The sequence below is a fragment of the Rana temporaria genome, chromosome 8 (genome assembly GCF_905171775.1).
Source record: "Rana temporaria chromosome 8, aRanTem1.1, whole genome shotgun sequence".
Classification (NCBI taxonomy): Eukaryota; Metazoa; Chordata; class Amphibia; order Anura; family Ranidae; genus Rana; species Rana temporaria.
Genome location: NC_053496.1, coordinates 66,955,407 through 66,976,114, shown reverse-complemented (window position 1 = coordinate 66,976,114; position 20,708 = coordinate 66,955,407). Strand labels below are relative to the sequence as shown.

General features: G+C 44.4%; 1 protein-coding gene across 4 annotated transcripts in view; it reads right to left on the bottom strand.

Annotated features, from left to right (window-relative positions):
* The window catches only part of ATE1 (arginyltransferase 1), a 117,027-nt gene extending 107,939 nt beyond the window's left edge, over window positions 1-9,088 (bottom strand). For 3 of the 4 annotated variants that reach the window (XM_040361953.1, XM_040361954.1, XM_040361956.1), the window contains exon 1: window positions 8,605-8,755. In XM_040361953.1, coding sequence (XP_040217887.1) covers window positions 8,605-8,710 — 106 coding nt within the window. In that variant the 5' untranslated portion in view covers window positions 8,711-8,755. Of the gene's footprint in view, window positions 1-8,604; window positions 8,756-8,915 lie in introns of those variants that run through there. The other variant, XM_040361955.1, reaches the window with a different exon arrangement.
* Window positions 9,089-20,708: the final 11,620 nt, after the last annotated feature.

Sequence of the window (20,708 nt, the reverse complement as noted above, 5' to 3'; positions counted from 1 at the left end):
TTAAACTGTGCAATAAATACAGTAGACTGTTGGCTTCCCAGCCAGTAATCCTGTGGTAGGTTGCGTTTCTTTCCCTCAAGGAATGTATAAAATACATTTGCATATTAATACAGAGGAGTCGGAGTCGGGGAGTTGGAAGTACATAAAACTGAGGAGTCGGAGTCGGAACATTTATCTACCGACTCCACAGCCCTGCATGCCCCTAGCGGCCAGCGTAAATAGACATCTAAGATACGACGGCGCAGGCGGTCGTATCTTAGCTAGATTTAAGTGTATCTCAATACACTTAAATATACGACGGCCCAGATTCGGAGTTACGACGGCGTATCTACTGATACGCCGGCGTAACTCTACGTGAATCCAGCTAATTGTGTTTTTCAAAATTGCCTCTTTTTTAGTTTATAGCGCAAAAAATGAAAAACACAGAGATGGTCAAATACCACAAGAAAGCTCTATTTGTGTGGGGGGGGGGGGACAAAGATTTATTTGGGTACAGTGTTGCATGACCGCGCAATTGTCATTCAAAGTGCAACAGAGCTGAAAACTAAAGATTGGTCTGGGCAGGAAGGGGGTGAAAATGCCCTGTGGTTAAAGACGGGGAAACTTTTTTTCCCCCAGACAGATCTTCGCTCTCTTGATTCACAAGAAACATGGATTTCCATAATAGAGAGCGAATTCCTAAGTATGCAGAGTTTGCCCCCTTCTGGTATTATCCTCCTGCGGAACTCTGTGGGAGGTTTTGTGTCAGATTCTTCTCTTTTTTTTTGTCCAGACAAGACATAAATATTTTTTTTAGAAAAGACAATCAGTGATGCAGCTTTCAAAATAAAAAGGAAAACATTGCAATACTTCCAGTAAAATAGACAAAATAAAAAGCACAGAAGCAATGTACAGTGCTAAAAATTTGAGAAAACAGGACCAAAAATAAATGAATCAACCTTCATTCGCACAGACATTTAACAGCTCGTGTCCTGAAGCGTAAAATCCTCAGGCGCTTTCATGACCCTGAGCATGCGCTGCATTACAGCTGCCAATTCAAGTAATTAGCTACATGTGGCCATGCTCAGGTAAACGGCAATCGCTTCTATATCAGCGTTTGCCCCTAAATGAGAAAGTCACATGCTTGGGGAGAAACGGCGTACATTCTGGTGGTAAATGTTGATCTACGTTTACCAGAATAGTCATTCATTTGTACTGGTGGCTGAACGCGGCACACAAGGCTCCCCAAGCACAGGAGAGCACCGGGGATTTTAGGTCCATGTGTGAGGCCTTATACATCAGTGCCTTGAAAAAGTATTTCCACATTTTGTCATCATGTTACAACCAAAAATGTAAATGTATTTTATTGGGATTTTATGTGATAGACCAACACAAAGTGGCACATAATTGTGAAGTGGAAGGAAAATAAATGGTTTTCATACTTTTTTTTTACAAATAAATATGTGAAAAGTGTGGCATGCATTTGTATTCAGCCTCCTTTACTCTGATATCCCCTAACTAAAATCTAGCGGAACCAATTACCTTCAGAAGTCACCTAATTAGTAAATAGAGTCCACCTGTGTGTAAAGTAATCTCCGTATAAATACAGCTGTTCTGTGAAGACCTCAGAGGTTTGTTGGAGAACCTTAGTGAACAATCAGCATCATGAAGGCCAAAAAACACACCGGTCAGGGATTAAGTTGTTGAGAAGTTTAAAACAGGGTTAGGTTGTAAGAAAAATAAGAAAAAAAAAAACAGCTTTGAACATCTCACGGAGCACTGTTCAATACATCATCTGAAAATGTAAAGAGTATGGCACAACTGCAAACCTACCAAGACATGGCCACACAAAGAGAGCATTAATATGAGAAGCAGCTAAGAGCCCCATAGTAACTCTGGATGAGCTGCAGAGATCCACAGAGAATCTGTCCACAGGACAACTATTAGTCATGCACTCTACAAATCTGGTCTTTATGGAAGAGTGGCAAGAAGAAAGACATTGATGAAAGAAAGCCATAAGAAGTACCGTTTGCAGTTTGGGAAAAGCCATGTGGGGGACACATCATTCATGTGAAAGAAGGTGCTCTGGTCAGACGAGACCAAAATTTTACTTTTTGTCCTAAAAGCGAAACGCTATGTGTGGCGGAAAACTAACACTGCGCATCACCCTGAACACACCATTCCCACTGCGAAACATGGTGGTGGCAGCATCATGTTGTGGGAATGTTTTTCCTTAGCAGGGACAGGGATGCTGCTCAGAGTTGATAGGAAGATGGATGGAGCAGAATACAGGGCAATCTTAGAAGAAAACCTGTGAGAGTCGGCAAAAGACTTGAGACTGGGGTGGAGGTTCACCTTCCAGCAGGACAACAACCCTAAACATACAGCCAGAGCAACAATGGAATGGTTTAGATTAAAGAATATTCATGTGTTTAGAATATCCCTGTGAAAGTCCAGACCTAAATCCAATTGAGAATCTGTGGCAAGACTTGAAAATTGATGTTCACAGACGCTCTCCGTCCAATCTGACAGAGCTTGAGCTATTTTGCAAAGAAGAATGGGCAAAAATGTCCCTCTCTAGATGTGCAAAGCTGGTAGAGACATCCCCAAAAAGGACTTGCAGATGTTGAAAACCCATTTATCATTTTTCTTCCACTTCACAATTATGTGGCACTTTGTGTCGGTCTATCACATAAAATTCCAAGAAACTACATCTCCACTTTTGGTTGTAACATGACAAAATTTGGAAAATTTTAAGGGGTATGAATACTTTTTCAAGGCACTGTATGCACCCAAATTATAAAATACAACAAACTTGACAGAAGTTCTCAGAGTGGAATTAACCTAAAATCTGCCAATGGTTCCTAACAGGTCTGTTATACGAGCCGCTACATACTCTTATCCATAGGGATAGAGAGATCGCTCCGAGTAGAAGGTAAGAACATAACAGCTCTTATTAAAGTTTAACCACTTAAGGACCGCCCAACGCCGATATACGTCGGCAGAATGGCACGGCTGGGCACAGGCACGTCGCCTTTAAGAGCCCAGCCGTGGGTCGCACGCGCTACCGGTGGCGCGCTCGCGACCCGGTCCAAAGCTCTGTGACCACGCCCGCGGGACCTGCAGACCTGATCGCCGCCGGTGTCCTGCGAACGATCACAGGAGCTGATGAACGGGGAGAGGTGTGTGTAAACACACCTTCTCTGTGGCAGTGACACTGATCGTCTGTTCCCTGTTATAGGGAACGACGTTCAGTGACATCACACGTCCAGCCACGCCCCCCTACAGTAAGAATCACTCCCTTAGGGCACACTTAACCCCTTAGCACCCCCTAGTGGCTAACCCCTTCACTGCCATTTTCACAGTAATCAGTGCATTTTTATAGCACTTTTCGCTGTGAAAATGACAATGGTCCCAAAAATGTGTCAAAAGTGTCCGATGTGTCCGCCATAACGTCGCAGAAGGAGTGCACTGATCAATTTTGCCCTGACCTAAAAACCATCCTCCCCCAGATATATACTTACTGTGACAGAACCCACTGTCACTGTGTGTTTTGGAAGGGACTGTGGGCTGGCCTACTACCCACAGACTATGGCCCAGTAGAGAACAGGAGATTTGGAGGGCTATTTGCCGTCTCCCACCACCTGGAGAAAGAAGATGGCACCTTCAGAAATTTGTGTCCGTGGTCGCCAGTTCATCGGAAGCGGGTGAATACGGTATCTGTGGCTGGGCTCGTGGAGTTGTCTCCGGCTACCTAAACCCATTGGCCCGGCTGGGCTAAATATATACTTTTATTCCACAAACAATGTACTTTTAGCTGATAAAGGCAAATACAAGATGGTGGTATTCCCAAAGCGTGGGGCTACGAGACTTGGGGACAAAATGGCATTGGGATAATGTAATGATAGTCCATATATCATCTTCACCCCCCCCTCTCTTGTTATTGTGTTAATTATGTTAGGTCATGGGATGTAGACAAAAGGTCTGGAGACACATCCCAGCAGGGGATATGTAAAGAGGGGCTGCCTGCTTATCATAATCCCTTTATGCGTTTCAACTGTAGTTTCTGTTTCAATGTACAAATGTTGAGTTCCCATTGGTTCTTCCTTGTCCCCTACCCCCTCTTTGTCAAGGCTTAGGCTCCATTCACACCTAGGCGTTTTCACGCCCGACGCCCGCCGCTATTGCAGCCTGCAATACGTTGGAGGGGTGAGTTAACATTGTCGGCTATGGAGATGGTTCACATCTTCACGCCGAACGCCAAAACGCCTGAAGCTCAAAACAAGTCCCTGACCCTTTTTTTCAGGCGTCTTCGGCGTTCGGCCATATTACACAATGTGTAATCACCCCTCCAGCGAAAATCGCGGTAAAAAACGCTGCGTTTTGTCGCGGTAAAAAAACGCTGCAAATCGCCTACGCCTAGGTGTGAATGCAGCCTAAAGGGGGTGTCCCTAACTGTGTTTAACCACTTTGCAGCCACGCTATAGACAAAAGACAGAGATCCACGTCCTGTCAGGGAGAGGAGACCTATGGTGTGTTCCTTGGGACACCGATCGGTCACCTCCCCAGTCAGTCCCCTCCCCCCACAGTAAGAATCACTCGCAGGGAACACATTAAACCCCTTGATCACCCCCTAGTGTTAACCCCTTCCCTGCCAGTCACATTTACACAGTAATCAGTGCATTTTTATAGCACTGATCGCTGTATAAATGACAATGGTCCCAAAATAGTGTCCGATCTGTCCGCTGCAATATCGCAGTCCTGACAAAAATCGCCGATAACCACCATTGCTAGTTAAAAAAAAAAAAAAAGTCATAATTCTATCCCCTATTTTGTAGACGCTATAACTCTTGCGCAAACCAATCACTATACGCTTATTGCGATTATTTTTTTACCAAAAATATGTAGAAGAATACGTATCGGCATAAACTGAGGGGAAATTTTTTTTTTTTTAAATTGGGATATTTATTATAGCAAAAAGTAAAAAAATTATGTTTTTTGGTTAAAGCACAAAAAATAAAATCCGCCAAGATGATCAAATACCACCAAAAGAAAGCTCTCTCTGTGGGAAAAAAAGGACGCCATTTTTTTTTTGGAGCCACGTCGCACGACCGCGCAATTGTCATTCAAAATTGGCCTGGGCAGGAAGGGGGTGAAAAATGCCCAGGATTGAAGTGGTTAAAGGTTTAAGTTTTATATTGAATAAACAGTTTATGTTCTGCATGTTTAACCCTTAACACCTGTGTGGTTTGCCTCGTGATTGGGGGTTAAGTACTGGTTATGGCGAGTCTGCCGGCTGCTGGTGCATTTGGAGGACAGGAGACACAGGTCTGGCGGAGATGCCAGCCGGGGTATCCGAGATTCGTCACACTTACGAAGTACTGATGCCTGCAGCCTCTGATGATTGTTTACATCCAGTGCTGTGCCTGTGCATTACTCTGGTCTCATACAAGTCTATGGGGCTGCAATGTGCAGGCACAGCACTGAATGAAAACATGCCGTGATAATTGCTCTGATCACATCAACATGCAAGAAAACGCTAACATAATAACAATATATCCAAAAGTAAATAGTGAATAGATTTGAACTGTCATTTAACCCCTTAAGGACCGCTGCACGACTATTTACGTCGGCAGAATGGCACAGCTGGGCATAAAGGTACGTCCCCTTTAAGATGCCCAGCTGTGGGTCGCGAGCGCGCAGCCGCCGGCGCGCTCGCGACCCGGTCCTGTCCTCCATGAACACTCCCGCGGGACCCGATCTGGTCACAGAGAGGAAGAACAAGGAGAGGCGAGTGTAAAAAAAAAACTCTCCCCATGCTTTCTAGTGTGGCTGTCACTGATCGTCTGTTCCCTGTGTTAGGGAACGACGATCAGTGACGTCACACGCACAGCCACGCCCCCCCCCCCACAGTAAGAACACTCCCTTAGGACACACTTAACCCCTAGAGTGCCCCCTCCTGGTAAACACCTTCACTGTGCCAGTGTCATTTTCACAGTAATCAGTGCATTTTTATAGCACTTTTCACTGTAAAAATGACAATGGTCCCAAAAGTGTCCGATGTGTCCACCATAATGTCGCAGTCACGAAAAAAAAATCACTGATCGCCGCCATAGTAGTAAAAAAAAAAAAAAAATTAAGAAAAATGCCATAAACTATCCCCTATTTTGTAGATGCTATAAATTGTGTGCAAACCAATCAATAAACGCTTATCGCGTTTTTTTTAACCAAAAATATGTAGAGGAATACGTATCGGCCTAAACTGAGGAAAACAATATATATATATATATATATATATATATATTTTTTTTTTTGGGGGGGGGGGGGGTTTATTATAGCAAAAGTAAAAAATATTGAATTTTTTTAAAAATTGTCGCTCTATTTTTGTTTATAGTTCAAAAAATAAAAAATGCAGAGGTGATCAAATACCACCAAAAGAAAGCTCAAATTGTGGGGGGGGGGGGGGGGGAGGGTCAATTGTGTTTGGCAGCCACATCGCACGACCGCGCAATTGTCAGTTAAAGCAAAGCAGTGCTGAATCGCAAAAAGTGGCTTGGTCCTTTACCTGCATAATGGTCCGGGTCTTAAGTGGTTAAAATACATACTAAAAGTATAAGTTGATGGACATGTGAAAGCAAGACAAGCAAATTGTGTCTGTCAGTGCTTAGAGATAAATCTCCACTCCTCCTTGGGACACATAAAGGCTGACCCAAAATATTGTGACCCCCCAAAGTCCACTAGATGTAAACACTGCTCTACGGGTACTACAAGGATAGAGAATATGCCACTCCTCCACGCCCATTGTACTCAGCAGACCAGTCTGAAGAGAAGTAATAAAAAATAAAAAAGAGCACTAAGCTATAATAGTGTAAAATCCCCAAGAAGCCCTTGAGAAGGCCAGGATTGGCACAACGCGTCAGTAGGTGGCGATGTCATCATGCTGGATTCCATTTTGATGGGAGGTTTTATAAGGATAAGCAGTAATCAACACCAAATACCCATTTCCTAGAATTCTGTCAGCAGCCACATGAAAGCGCGGGGATGTCCCCACACGTTTCGTCAGAACTGACGTCATTAGGGGGAAGAAAGTGCCAAAAGTCATTGCGTCTTATATACTCCATGATTGTTGAGGGCGGGGAGAAACCCCAAAAGCCAATGAGAAACACAGAATGGTATCCAACAAAGAATATTGCACACAATGCCATCTTGTGGTGAAAAATGAGTAAGGCACACAAGATATTACAATACAGGTGAAAGAATACAATCCCTCCAATGAGGTACCATAGGTGTCCGACAATGCGCCATCTAGGGGAGAGAAATAAAACGTACTTTCTGAATGTTTCAAACTGGATATCACGTTAAAATAACAAATGTAAAGAATAAGGGCCCTTTCACACTGGGGCATTTTTCAAGCGCTTTAGCGTTAAAAAAAGCGCCTGTAAAACGCCTGAAAGAAGCTGCATCTGCAATCCCAATGTGAAAGCTCGAGTGCTTTCACACTAAAGCGCCTGAAAAACACCCCAGTGTGAAAGTGGTCTTAGCGTTAAAAAAAAGCGCCTGAAAGAAGCTGCATCTGCAATCCCAATGTGAAAGCCTGAGTGCTTTCACACTGAGGTGCTGCACTGGCAGGGCGTCAAAAAAAGTCCTGCATGCAGCTTCTTTGCAGCGCTTTAGGAGCGTTTAATACACCGCTCCTAAAGCCCCCTTCCCATTGAGGAAGCTTTTTTTAATGCCAAAGCGCCTGAAAAGCGCCTCAGTGTGAAAGGGGTCTTAGCAGCGCTTTACCAGCGTTTTTCGGGCGCTGGCAGTGTGAAAGGCCTCTGAAAGCACTTGGGCTTTCACATTGGGATTGCAGATGAGGCTTCTTTCAGGCGCTTTACAGGCTTTTTTTAAACGCCAAAGCGCCTAAAAAACGCCCGAAAAACGCCCCAGTGTGAAAGGGGTCTAAATGGCTCCTGTTTTGGTCCCAGGAATCAGCCACCAAACGCATGGAAATCAAGGAGAAAAAGTAGCACTGGATGTAAACAGTTACCAGAAGCTGCGGGCGGTGGCTCATGGTAAGAGCACTATATTACCAAAAGTATTGGGACGCCTGCCTTTACACACACATATGAACTTTAATGGCTTCCCAGTCTTAGTCCGTAGGGTTCAATATTGAGTTGGCCTACCCTTTGCAACTAGAACAGCTTCAACTCTTCTGGAAGAATGGTCAAACAAAATGGGGACAACCGAGGTTTCCTCTCGCTTCCTGTTTTGATTACGGGACAGGAAGTGAAGGGCAATCTCCCTAAGGGGACACAAATGGAAAAAGAAAAAAAGAAAAAACACTGAGGGGGTAAAATCCCCCCATTACTCTAACCAAAACGAAAAAAAAAGCGTTTGGCTGTTTCCAATATAAAGAAGCAAGAGATGTTAGTAGACAGTAGTTTGGTTAGTATGTGTATGGACTGATTCATTATAATGGAGGTATTATTAGGGGGTCACACCCCAATCAGGGAGAACACACAGGGCACATAAGCCACTAGCTGCAACGATTCAGCTTCAGTGAACTACAAGTCCCAGCATGCCCCCCTAGCTCCAGGGCTGGCAAGGCATGCTGGGAGCGGAGTGACGTAGGCTCCTCACCGTGGGAGACGTTCCCGGCTTCACTCTTACAATAGCCGCACCGGTTCCCAGACTCTCCACCAAAGTACTCCAGGATACTCAGCACTCCACCGCCGGAGGACGCCATCTTGCTCCCTGCCCTGTCCGTCAGCCGAGCCGGCTACACGCATGCGCCCTTGCTGAATTCTGGCCCGCCATCATTACTCCTCCTAACCGGGAAGTCTGTAGGCGCCATGTTGAGTGAGGGCACAGCTGTGCTCCGTTCTAGTGAGACCTCGTACTGACTGACTCCTATAGCTGTTGTGTTTATAGACAGCAATGCAGAAACTTACCGTGAGATGCTTTGCCATGGAGGGAGCGGCAATAGCCGCACCTTCCCTCATCTCTCAGTCCTTTGTACTCCATTATGGAATACATACTTGCAGCGGCTTGCTTCTATAAGTGAACCTGTGTCGTAAACAAGCCGTCCATCGGGATCGAATTCTTCATATGACTCCTAGCTCTCTACTGCCACCCCGCAGCACTGTGGCTTCCAGCTGGTACTGCACATAGTTCTTGATGCACCTGCAAGGTGAAAGGGAACTTCATCCAAATCACCAAATAGTTTACACTGAAACAAAGTATAGCCTGGGGATAGGGTTGCCACCTTTTCTTCAAGCCAAACTTTAGCGGCCTGGGACACCTTTGGCTGCCCCAAGGAGAGTAGTAATGTTGTGCGCATAGCGTGCCGCAGCAAACTGTAGGCGTGGCCAAATTGTTCTTGCTGACATCACCGCCATTCCCCCCCCCATTGATGCCGAACCTGAACCCACACAGCCGCCCGCTACTCACAGACGGCAACACATTTGTGTATCACTATCTTGGTTACTTGGGGAGCCACAGCCCGGTCTGAATAATGTGTCCGGGTTTCAGTCCGACTGATTCAAAACCCGGACAGGTGGCACAACCCTACTTAAAGCGGATCTCCACCCTAAAGTGAAGTTGCGCCGATCGGCCCCCTCCCCCCCTTCGGTGTCACATTTGACACCTTTCAGGGGGAGGGGGGTGCAGATACCTGTCTACAGACAGGTATCTGCACCCACTTCCGGCCACACGACACGGGCAAAAGACGTTTTTTTCCTGGCATCCCGTCCGTCCCCCGTTGTATGCGGGGAACACTCGGCTCCCAGCACACAGCGGGAGCCAATCAGCGGGCGCAGCGCGACTCGCGCATGCGCCGTAGGGAACCGGGCAGTGAAGCCGGAGCGCTTCACTTCCTGGTTCCCTCACCGGGGATGGAGGGGGGAGCAGCAGGGTGACGAGCGATCGCTCGTCCTCTGCTGCGGACGCCGCTGGACTCCAGGACAGGTAAGTGTCCTAATATTAAAAGTCAGCAGCTGCAGTATTTGTAGCTGCTGGCTTTTAATATATTTTTTTAGTGGCACATCCGCTTTAAACTAACCTACACTTAACGATTTGGAATCGATTATCGCAATTCTGCCCACATTCCAAATCACAACAAACCAGGTGGTATTCATTCTTAACCACTTGCTGACCGCTGCACGTCGATATACGTCGGCAGAACGGGCACCGCAAACTCAACTCAACTCGATGTTCGCCGGTGGCCCACAATTGTGTCACTATGCTGCAGAACAGGGGGATGCCTATGTAAACAAGGCATTTCCCTGTTTTGTCTTTTGACAGGACATTGATCTACGGCCCCCTGTCATCAGGATCAGTGTCGTGTCACTGGTAGCCCAGCCCCCACACAGTTAGAATCACTCCCTAGGACACACTTAACCCCTTTCTTGCCCCCTAGTGGTTAACCCCTTCCCTGCCAGTGTCATTTACACAGTAATCAGTGCATTTTTATAGCACTGATCGTGGTATAAATGACAATGGTCCCAAAATAGCATCAAAAGTGTCTGATGTGTCCGCCATAATGTCGCAGTCACAAAAGAAATCGAAGTTCACCGCCATAACTAGTAAAAAATTAAGATAAAAAATTAAAATAAAAATGCAATAAAACTACCCCCTATTTTGTAGACGCTATAGCTTTTGCGCAAACCAATCAATATACACTTATTGCGATTTTTTTTTTTACCAAAAATATGCAGAATACGTATCGGCCTAAACTGAGGGAAAAAAACTTTTTTTTATATATTTTTTGCAAAAAGTAAAAAATATTGCTTTTTAAAAAAAAAAATCGCTCTTTTTTTGTTTATAGCGCAAACAATAAAAATCGCAGAGGTGATCAAATACCGCCAAAAGAAAGTTCTATTTGTGGGGAAAAAAAAGACGCCAATTTTGTTTGGGTGCAACCTCTCACAACCGCGCAATTGTCAGTTAAAGCGACGCAGTGCCGAATCGCAAAAGATGGCACAGTCATTGGGCAGCCAAATCCTCCGTGGCTGATGTGGTTAATGGCACCCTAAGCATTGTGCGATTTCACCACATGTGTAAGAACTCTCCTGGCTCAGGGCCAAAATGTTGTCCCTGAGCTTTGCTACAACAAATGCGCACAGGGCTGTCCATTCAAGTGAACAGGCTGCCCTATGCGTGACACGCAGAAACGTGTGCATTACTCTACAAAACTTGCAGGCAGGAACACAAGTTTACAATAGGTGAGATGGGAACTGGGCCTAAGGCCTGGCTCACACTGCTGCAATTTCAGGAAGCGACTTGAGTAGCACAAGATCACATGACAATGGAAATCACATTGTTTTCAATGGTCCCTGTTCACATCAATGTGGCCCAATTTTGGAAAAGGGTCCTGTGCTATTTTGGTGTGATTCCAGCATGGTTCTGGCCCTATAGAATATACAAACCACATTAAAGTAGCATCACATAATCGCACTGAAAGTCAGATCAATCTGCTCACAGCAGTGAAAACCTAGCCTTATGCCGCGTACACACCATCACTTTATGTGATGAAAAAAAACGTCACTTTAAATGACCGTGTGTGGGGGAAAACGTCGTTTTATGTCTTGTGAAAAACGACAAAAAAAAATTGAAGCATGCTTCAATTTTATGTGTCGTTTTTCAAAACGTCGCTTTTTACTTTACAGAAATTGACCGTGTGTAGCAAAAAACAACGTTTAAAACAATGTTTTAACACCCGCGCATGCCCAGAAGCTAGTTATGAAGCGAGCTTCAATGGAAAAATGTGGTGAACGTAACCTCGCTTTGCTAGAGCATTGTGGATAAACGATGGTGTGTAGGCAACTTTGTTTTTGAAAATTGATGTTTCAAAAACGTTGTTTTTTACTTCACAGAAAATGACGTTTTTTTTTCATCACATAAAGTGATGGTGTGTACCCCATTAGGCCCCATGAACACAGGACAGCAAAAATACCACTTTAAGGGTTCCTTGCGTGGGATGGCAATGTTCCTGCACAAAGAAAAATCACTCTATTAAATATATCCTATGGCACTGCATATTTAAGTGTAATAAGAAAACCCATTGAAATGTCTTTAAGCTTTCATGTGCAGCATAGAGGGGTTCAAGTCGTCACCTGCAAAGCCACGTTTTTTTAGGCTCCATTCACACCTAGGCGTTTTTACACCTGAAGCACTACGCTCACAAACGCCAGAGGGATGAAATAACATTATTTGCTATGGTGACTGTTCACACCTGAACGTCGAACGCCCAAACGCCTGTCGCGCGAAGCTCAAACAAGTCCCGGACCTTTTTTTGTCGCGCGTATTGTGCGGTTTGGGCGTATTTGAGCGTTTCCATTTCCCATAGAAAGTAATGGAAACGCTCGATTCAAGCGACTTGCGCGACAACGGGCGTTTGCTACGGGCGTTTCATCGCTTTAATCAATAGAACTTGTCGCCCATGCAGAAGATTAAAAAAATCTACCAACATAGCAACAAGTGATGAAAAGATGATCATTTTTCCTATTGGCTAAAATAAAAAACGTCGAAGTACAAAAACGTCGGACAATGCTGTATGCAAACGCGCAAATAAGCATGAATACGCGCGACAAAACGCCAGAAAAAAACGCCCAAAAAAACAACCGTCCCTCAGGTGTGAAGCGCAGTCATTTGTTTTCATATTTCCATCTATTAAATTCTCTGCCCTTGCTGTTTTAACTTTGGATAGTAAAACATTTATTTTTCTGCCAGTAAATACCTTATACAGCCCACTTCCTGTTTTATGTCTGGTCAGTAGCCTAGGCTTATTACACAATGCACTCTCTGTCTCTCTGGGGAATAAGTCATAAAAGGGCCAATGAGAGCTGCATATTTGGAGGTGTGCCTCTGTAAACCCAAGAAGCGAACAGGCAGCAGCTTCAGCTACTCACAATTAAAATGGATGCAGCCAGATTTAGTGGAGAAAGATTTCGGCAGCATAGTCAGGTCCATAAATATTGGGACATCAACACAATTCTAATCTTTTTGGCTCTATACATCACCACAATAGATTTGAAATTAAACAAACAACATGTGCTTTAACTGCAGATTTTCAGCTTTAATTTTAGGGTATTTTCATCCAAATCAGGTGAACGGTGTAGGAATTACAACAGTTTGTATATGTGCCTCCCACTTTTTAAGGGACCAAAAGCAATGGGACAGATTAAAGGATCACTAAAGGATTTTTTTTTTTTAGCTAAATAGCTTCCTTTACCTTACTGCAGTACTGGTTTCATGTCCTTATTGTTCGTTTTTGCTTTGAAGTTGCTGTAATTCTGCTGTGATCTCCACACTTCCTGGTTGTCTTTTTCCTTATAACCATCATACTGGGAGATTTTCACTGTAGGTCTAAGCTGTCATTACTGTGTGTCTAAAACTTAACAGAACCAATCAGATTCATTTTAAAAACAAAACACTGCCCTGGATTTGTTTGTTTTTGTTCTGTGTGTCTCTCTAGTTCACAGGAACATGAAAACAGTTTAAAAGTGAAACTAACCTACAGGCACATTATATGATTGATTTTTTATCTATTTGTAATCATTTTTAAAAGGAATCAGTTAACTTTTATGTCTCTATAACCTGTAAACAGTCATTTCAGCAAACATTTTTTTTTCCTTTAGTGACCCTTTAACAATCATAAATCAAACTTTCATTTTGATGTTTCCATTTATTAAACAGGTCTGTTAACTGCCGGTATTTCCAGTCCATCATTGACACCTCCCCAAAAATGTTGAACCAAATCTCCCAAAGGAAGCAGTTTCCCTTGTGGGGCCACCCATGCACAATTCCCCTCTCCCTTCCCTTCCCCAGCCCTCTAAACTTCCCTTCTCTTCCTCCAGGGGGAACCATGGGAAACCCTCCAGAGGGGTTATAGGCGATATTGGAGGGGCAAACTTTCCTGTCTTGTTCATTCCCAAATGGATAACGTTGTTACAGTTAATAGTGAAACATATTCCGACAGCCCCCTGTATGCGGTCGGGATCCAAGGTGCTCCCGCCAAATCCCTCCCTGCCAATGTTTTCTCCAGGGGTACCCATACTTTACCCTTTGAATCGTGATGCCAATTCATAATACGGGCTAAAGCCATGGCTCTGTAGTAAAGTGCCATATCTGGGAGACCTACCCCCCTTCCCCCTTTGATCTTCTCAAAATTTCATATGCCAGCCTGGGGTGTTTATCCCCCAGACAAAAGTCCTGATTGCTTTCCTTATTTGTTTGAAAAATATTTGTGGGAGAGTTATAGGGATAGCATGCAGGATATAGATGAGCCTTGGTATTACACTTATTTTAAGGGCACTTACTCTCCCAAACCACGTCAAAGTATGGCTTCTCCATTTCTGTAGGTCCCTTAGTATTGAGGAGAGCAGGGGTACATAATTTAAATCGTATAGACGTTTGACATCTGGGGATATATGTATTCCCAGATAAAATATAGAATCCAAACGCCACACGAAGGGAAAGGATCTTTGCAACTTTTTCCTCATCCACAAGGGCACCTGATTCGGCATCAACACCGATTTCTCTATATTTATTTTAAAGTTTGAGATACAACCAAACCTGTCTATCTCTCTCATCAATTCTTATCAGAGACTCTTGAGGCGAGGAAAGATACAACAATAGATCGTCTGCATATGCTGATCTCTTATGTTCCATTGAACCTAAAACTATCCCTTTGATCCCCCTATTCCCTCTAATCATACACAAGAACGGTTCCAATACCATAGCAAATAACAATGGGCACCCCTGCCTAGTCCATTCCTTATTTCGAAATAGTCTGATAATCTACCATTAACTTTGACCCTTGCTCTGGGGTCTGCATACAATGCCTTCACCCATCCCATCATTCTTTCCCTCAGGCCCATCTCCCTCAGAACTCCCACCGTAAATCCCCATCCTACCCTATCGAAAGCTTTGTCGGCATCAATTGAGATCACCACTGCCGGGGGTTTGATTTGGGCTTCTATGCATCCAATGTAATACATGGAGGGCCCGTATTGTATTATCTCTGGCCTCTCTGCCTTTCATAAATCCTGTTTGATCCGGGTGAATCAATTTAACAATGTGATCTTGTAGCCTCAAAGCTAGAATCTTAGACAGGAACTTAACGTCAGCGTTCAGGAGGGAGATGGGCCTGTAACTAGCACAGTACTGAGGGTCCTTCCCCACTTTTGGGAGGACAGTCACATATGCCATTAAGGCCTCTGGTGGCAATGGATTGGAAACTGAAACAGAGTTGAGATATCTACAAAGAGGGGTCAGGAGTATAGAGGCAAACTTTTTGTAGTACATATTAGTGAAACCATCTGGTCCCGGGCTTTTACACTGCGCTGCGACTGATATCACTCTCCCTAACTCCTCTATGGAGATGGGCTTTTCCATTTTCTCCAGGGCTGCAGATGGTATCGCTTGCAGCCCTGAAGCCTCCAGATATTCCCGGATCCTTTCCTCCTGCCCCCCCCCCCCCCCTCCCCCAAATCGAGTCTATGTTATATAAAGACGAGTAAAACTGATAAAATTCAGCTGCTATTGCTTGGGAGTCTACTATCTGTTTATTCCCTGCCTTTATTATGTGTACGTGGCGCGCCTCCTGCTGTTTCTTTAATTGTCTGGCCATTAACCTCCAACTCTTATTTCCTTGCTCATAAAAGCGATGGGCAAAGTATCTTTTTTTATTATGAACTTTTTGATGCATGAGCCGTTTAAGATCCACCCGTAGCTTCTCTAAGTTTTGCACGTCTCCTGGCTTTAGATAGGCTTCATGTTTAACCTCTATTTTATGTATCTCCTCTAAAAGTGCTACAATTTCCTTCTGTCTTTCCCTTTAATACGCGATCCCATTGAGATTAGCTCCCCTCTCATTACTGCCTTATGGGCCTCCCATACCACTTGGTCCGACACCCCATCCGACCTATTAATCTCAAAGTATGAGGCCAATGTGCCAGACAGGGATTCTACATTTTGCTTATCATCCAATATCGCTTTGTTTAATCTCCAAGTTCTTTCCCTGCTCCCAACCAATGCTGATGTCACCCCCAAGCTTATTGGGGCATGATCTGATATGGTGATTGACTCAATAGTCGCAGAGTCCACCAGACTGAAATAATATTGGTCAATCATCAACATGTCAATCCTTGAATTTACATTATGCGTCTTGGAAAAATAACTATAGTCTCTGTCCTGCTCATGTAACACCCTCCAACTGTCCAGAACGGAGGCGCCGTTTAACACATCTTAACGCTTTCTGTGACAAAAAGGGTTTTCCCCGATGAGGTATCTAAACCTGAGTCCATAGTAATATTAAAATCTCCCCCCAAGATTAACAGACCTTCTCTAAATTCCTTCAACTTTTCTAAGGTTCTAATTAGAAACTTCACAGTTTGACTATTCGGAGCATAAATCGTTGCTATAGTGTAGCACTGGCCCTGAATCTTCCCTTTAACAAAGATATCAACCTTCAGCCTAGGTTCACACTGCTGCAAATTCAAAATCGCGGTAAAATGCCCGATTTTACCACGATTTCATTTAATGTAAATCGCGGCCCGAAATCGCAAAAAGTAGTACAGGAACTACTTTTTGAAATCGCAGATGCGGCGTCGCACTGATTAGGACAGTGCCATTGCCGACAATTGCCGCCGATTTGAGATGCGATTTGACATGTCAAATCGCATCTCAAATCGTTCCAAATCGTACCCAGTGTGAACCAGGGCTCAAGGTCCTTTTGTATCTCTATAGGTATTAATGGACATTGTTTATGTATTGCCATTGTAACTCCTCTGGCCCCTGAAATGGATGATGGTGCATGAAACCACTGGTTATATAAAGAAAGGGGCATACGAGGGATCGACCCTGCCACGAAGTGCGTCTCCTGCAAAAGAACAATCTCCACCCCCAGACTACGCAGTTCGTGCCAGAGACGCCCCCTCTTGCCACCTGAACAAAGACCTCTTACATTGTAAGATATAATTTTCATGCCATCTTTCCGAACCTTGCCTACCATATTCTCCCCTTCAAACAAAAACAAAAGGGGGGGGGCGGGGAAACGGATAGGGGAGCAGGGGTTGGAACAAGATCCCGGGGGAGCGAGCGAAAGAGAGAGGAGACAAAAACAAAACAAAAACAAAAAAAAAAACACAAACCAAACACACATATAAACCACCATAATAAACAAAGAAAAGCCGCGCCATATGGTTTACCACCTAAAAGGGTGTCGTGTCTGGTCAGGGCCTTACATCCATAACCGGACTCTCCACCCCGTCTACTCCTTAACGGAGAACCAAGTCCACTACCTCGGGACCTACCTAAAGGGGGAGAAATTGTACAAAAAAAAACATGTAGTGAGCACCCCTGCTCCCCAGGCTTTTTCTCTCATTTTTCCCTTTCACATCTGTCTCTTTTCCTTTTTATCTCCCCTTGCCTTACATAATTTAACCCATTAACCTTCTACATTTTCTTTCTTTTTCCCCTTTACATTTGTATTACATTTGCATCAGAGATTTAAAAAAAAAAAAAAAAACACAACCCCTAGAACTGTGAAAAGGTGGGGGGGGGGGGGGAGAGGTAGGGCCCAAAAAAACCCCCCCCAAGGACAGGAAAGGAGGGAGGAAAAAAAAAGGAAAAATGGAATAAAACACAAAAAAGGAAAAAACAACCCAAACCACTAATAACCCCCTCCTCCACTCGTCCTTCTCCACAGACCCTTCCAACCCCTCATCATTCACAACTAATACTTATAATAAGACCAAAACTGCCCCCCCCCCCCCTGCCCAAATATATTTCTAATGCCTTCCCTCTACTTTTCCTATTTGTCCTTAACCGGCACTTGTTGCCACCGTCCTGGTCTTTGCATAGCTAGCCCTTGATTCTTTAATCTCTAATCTGGGAAGTCTACCTGCGGTAACTCTAGTACATCTATAAAATGTTGCAAATCATCTTTATTTTGAAGTGTTGCTGTCTTCCTATTTCTTGTCGCTGTGATCTTAAAGGGATACCCCCAACGATATTTCACATTAACTGCCCTTAACGCTTCCAACAGGGGTTTAATCATTCTTCGCTGCATAAGTGTTCTACGTGATAGATCTGGAAATAGTGCAATTTGTGCCCCCTCAAATTCAATTCCAGCCCCCTCTCGCGCTTCTCACATGATAGCTTCTTTTACGGGGTATCTATGCATTCTGCAGATTACATCCCTTGGTCTTTCTGCATTTTGAGGAGCTGGAAAGAACGCACAATGTACTCTATTTCAATCTTTTCTGGTGCAGATGACCCCAGAATTGACCGGAATAGCCTACTAACTAGTGGTTGAAGTTCATTTCGTTGCTCCATCTCAGGTAGACCCCTTATGCGTATATTTGACCTACGTTCTCGATTCTCATAATTATCCATTTGGTCCAACATAGAATTCAGCACTTCATGTTTTTTTGTCATATCTTGAATATCAACCACTGCCTGTCTAGTGTCCTCTTAAACCATCTCCCATTCTTCCACTCTGTGCCCCAAGGCTCCCACTTCTTCTCTAATCTCTTCCACCGCCTGTTTGCACGATGACTCTACAGCGCTTATGAGTAACATTATCTCATTCTTTGTTGGTAATGCCTTTATATGTTCTCTTAAGTCCCAGTCCACTCACAACTCTACTTGCCCGCTGTTTATTTCAGTGGTGGTATCCTTATTGTGGACTTCCTCCTGGGGGTTAATAGACTGTAGTTTCTTTGAGTGTTACCCCAGTAGCACCTCCATTATTAGTTGGTTCCAGATCATTATTCAATTTTATATTTGTCCTTCCTCCAATGAGACTTTCCTCTTCTCCGGGGCTCAGACTTTCCCCTACTTGCTCCTTATCTGTGGTGACCCCCCCCCCCCGGTCACTGAGCCTATTGACTCCTCCTGCACCTCTGGAATCTGCTCCGGGTGTCCTGCTACTTTGCTTTGAGTTTAAAGGGGATTGCCCTCGGCCGGGTGTTGTATTTTCTCTCCCTAGTCCACCCCCTCCACGTCCCTGGGCCTGGGGGTCCCGCCCTGCCACTTTCACTCCACTTTTTGGGTGCGGGGATCCCTGTGTCATCCCCTCTTGCACGGATATCTTTTTTATTGTACCTCCTTGGTCCATATTCTGTACAGTTAAATAGGCTCTAAGCCCGTTTGCCTGACATCTCCCACCACCTGATGGCTGCTTAGCTGCACAACGGCGCGTGGACATTCCGCTGGTGCCCTTTATTACAACTTACACTTAAATGCATATACAAGTTCAACTTTGGGTATATGAATATATTTGAAAGTCCAGTCTGTATATGTATATATTTTTTAAACTTTCCTTTGGGTAAGTCAGCTGCTCTGTTTATTCAAATGGACCAAGTAATGACTCCAGCGAGTATACGGGTGCATAGACCTGCCAATCTGCAGGTATCAGTCAAAAAAAAAGGGGGAAAGTACTTCTATATGTGCCTATATGCTTTCATATGTACATATACTGTCAGTCCATATGGAGCAATTTGTTCTTATTATTTAACTTTATAATAGAGGTTGTCACTTAGGGTTCTATATTACAGTCCCAGTTTCAAAATATGCACTTGATTGTACAGACCCCACGCACCGATGGCTCTTGAAAAATATATAGGAAAGGTATATCAATACTTAAATCAGCATGCAAATGTCCATGACTGGAGTGCAGGCAAGTATACACAGCTACAAGCAAGTACACCGACAGGCAATGCAGATCAAGACACATGTAGCTCTGTAGTTTAAGCCGACAGGGGGTTTAGGGATCTATATTCAGTAAAGGATTTTAGGCAGCTTTTTAGTCCTTATCCACCAGCATTCCTCACCAGCTCCCCCTCACCTCCTGCGTCTGTGAATAATTCTCATTGCATGCATTTCAGTGTGTTTTACAACCTGCCAGCTGCTAGCTCCGCCCGACCAAGCCCCTCTCTGCTCCAACTCAGATCTCCAGCTCCTCCTGCTGTGGATGCGGCGTCTCGGCTTCAGCCTCGCTTAGTCACACATGAGCACCCTCGGTAGCGCCGTCACTGACTCCCAGAAGCCCTTGCGAGCGTTTTCCCCTGCTTCACTCCATCCAGTCCCGCCAAGCGGGCTCTCCGGTCGGACGTGATCCCCAGTCAGGTAGGTCAAATGGTTTCCTAGATGTGGCGTGGGTTCATTCCTGTTTGAGAGTTTTAACTCTCAAATACATTCTGCCTGGAGGAGCCTAACGGAGCTCACTGCCTCATGCTGCTCCTCACTCCTTCCACTCAGCGCCATGTTGTGGCTCCTCCCCCAGTAAGAGCTAGAACTTCTTGTGAAATATTCTCTTAATTGCAGACTTTGACAATGATACACCCACCTCCTGGAGAGTGTACTTCACTTGTCTGGATGTTGTGAATGGGGGTTTATTTACCATAGAGGATCCTGTGATCATCCACCACTGTTGTCTTCCATGGACATCCAGGCCTTTTTATGTTGCTGATCTTACCAGTGTGTTCTTCTTTCCTCAGAATGTAACAAACTGTTGATTTGGCTACTCCTAATGTTCTGGCTATCTCTCTGATGGATGTTTTTTGAAGCCTTACAATGACCTGTTTCACTTGCATGGACAGTTCCTTTGAATGCAATATGTAGGTTCAGAGCAATATATTCCAAATGCAAAATACCACACTTGGAATCAACTCCAGACCTTTTACCTACTTAGTTGATGAATACATAATAAAGGAGTAGCCCACACCTGGCCATGAAAC